This window comes from Mobula birostris, unplaced genomic scaffold (assembly GCF_030028105.1).
Source record: "Mobula birostris isolate sMobBir1 unplaced genomic scaffold, sMobBir1.hap1 scaffold_4135, whole genome shotgun sequence".
Lineage (NCBI taxonomy): Eukaryota > Metazoa > Chordata > Chondrichthyes > Myliobatiformes > Myliobatidae > Mobula > Mobula birostris.
The window spans coordinates 12,540-14,493 of record NW_027277232.1 but is presented as its reverse complement, the minus strand read 5'-3'; the positions used below and the strand labels follow the sequence as shown (position 1 = coordinate 14,493).

At 50.6% G+C, this 1,954-nt stretch overlaps 1 protein-coding gene across 1 annotated transcript; it reads left to right on the top strand.

Annotated features, from left to right (window-relative positions):
• Positions 1 to 691: 691 nt before the first annotated feature.
• On the top strand, positions 692 to 1,225 carry LOC140193172 (epidermal differentiation-specific protein-like). The gene has a single exon (XM_072250567.1). The coding sequence runs from the start codon at positions 692 to 694 to the stop codon at positions 1,223 to 1,225; it is 534 nt and encodes a 177-aa protein (XP_072106668.1).
• The last annotated feature ends 729 nt before the right edge of the window (positions 1,226 to 1,954 follow it).

Below are 1,954 nucleotides of genomic sequence, written 5' to 3'. Positions count from 1 at the left end.
TCTTTAGTATTAATTAACCTGGTTTACATTTATGTTTTCTACTATAAAAAGAAATCCGGGTGGGAAACTTCAACTTGCCATCTCTCGTGCGGCTACAGAATGTCTTTTCTTCCCCAACCCCTTCCTGACCTGCGCCTTCCCCGCTAACCTCAGAGCTGGTCATAACCTCAATTTCACTGAACACAATATGTTGTTCTTTTTCCCTCACAGGTTACCACCCAACCTCAGCAGTACCCAAGGGGGAAGCGTTGTTGCTAAGTGAAACGGACACGGGAGAACTCTGCATTGACTGTCTCCCTCACCCTTTCCCCTTTGGTCAGACAAATCCGCCTGCCTGCATCTTCGGTGGAACCCCAGCATCTCGTTAAAACTCTGGTCGCTGACGTTCTGAGCAGTCCGCATCTTGTTAAGGATCGGCCCCACCTCCAGCAGTCTGCCCGAATTCCTTGATCTCGCACCGCCCTGACAATCCAGCTACAGGAATTGGATATCACCCAAGTTTCAACAACCCTTCGAAACAACAACTTCGCCTCTCAGACGTGGCCCCTCCCAAAGGGGGCCGCTCCTCTAAAGCGTGATTGGCTGATGGCTGTTGTTGGTCGTTTGACCGAACACTGAGTAGCTCCGGAAACAATTCTCGCTTCAGCTGCTCCTCTGTAAACTCGTGGACGGCACTCACCGCTGTATCAAGATGAGTAAAATCACTCTCTACGAAAAGCCCGACTTTACCGGGGAGGACCAGGACTTTGTGGACAACATTCTCGACCTTACTGTTCGGAAATTCGATAATACTGCCCGCTCGATCAGAGTAATCGGCCAGCACTGGGTGGCGTACGCCGGCAAAAACTTCACGGGGGCGTTCAAGGTGCTCGGTCCCGGAGACCACGCATATCTGGGCGAGCTGGATCAGAAAATTCTCTCTTTGCGGCTGGTGAAGGAGGATTTGAAGAACCCGGAGATCGTTCTGTACGAGCACGTCAACTATAACGGCCAAAGCCGCAGCATTAGGGAAGCGACGAATGATCTGAGGAGAGCCGGCTTCGAAAACCTCGTCTCTTCCCATAAGGTGAAGGAAGGCGTGTGGATTCTGTTCCAGCACGCCAACCTATGCGGTGAGCGACTCATCACTTTCGAGGGTAACGAATGGCCCAACTATTGCGATTTCAAGTGGAATGACAAGCTGTCCTCAGTCAAGGCCTTGCTGAAGAGCGACTTCGAGTTGTGAGCTGCCCCGTGCTGGTGTCCCGCTTCATAAATACCTATAACCTTCTGTCGATCTGAGTTGGATGATCAGCCATGATCATAATAAATGGCGGTGCAGTCTCGAAGGGCCGAATGGCCTACTCCTGCACCTATTTTCTATGTTTCTATGATATTATATTGTGCACCGGTTGTTGTCATTGAGAACTGGTTTTGGTGTTAGTCTTCCGCACCATCATTTTATTCAATCATTAGGCAGCTGATAGGTCAGGGGAAAGGTGGCTGGATGGGGGAAGTAAGAAGCTGCGAGGTGAGAGGTAGAAGAGATAAATATCTGAGGAAGGAGAGAAGCGTGGACCGTGGAAGAACGGGATTGAGGAGGGGTATCTGAGGAAGGCGATGGAGACGTGAGGATAAGACAGGTGAGAGGGGAGCCGGAATGGAGAATGGGAGAAGGGGGAGGGGGCAGAAATTCCCGGAAGCTGGGGAAATCTACGCTTCTGCCGTAAGATTAGCGGCCAGGCAGCCGGAAGATGAGGTGTAACTCCTCCAGGAGAGTAGTGTCATCGTGGCAATAAGGGAGTCCATAGACAGACATGTTGGAATGGGATTGGGGAGTGGAATTACAATGGGTAGCCAACAGGAGTTCCTATCCATAAGACCATAGACCTGGACTCCATCACATTCCACAGAGCATTACACAGATTCGCTACTCTCTGGTGAAAGGAATCTCCTTTTTAAAAGGAATCCCCTC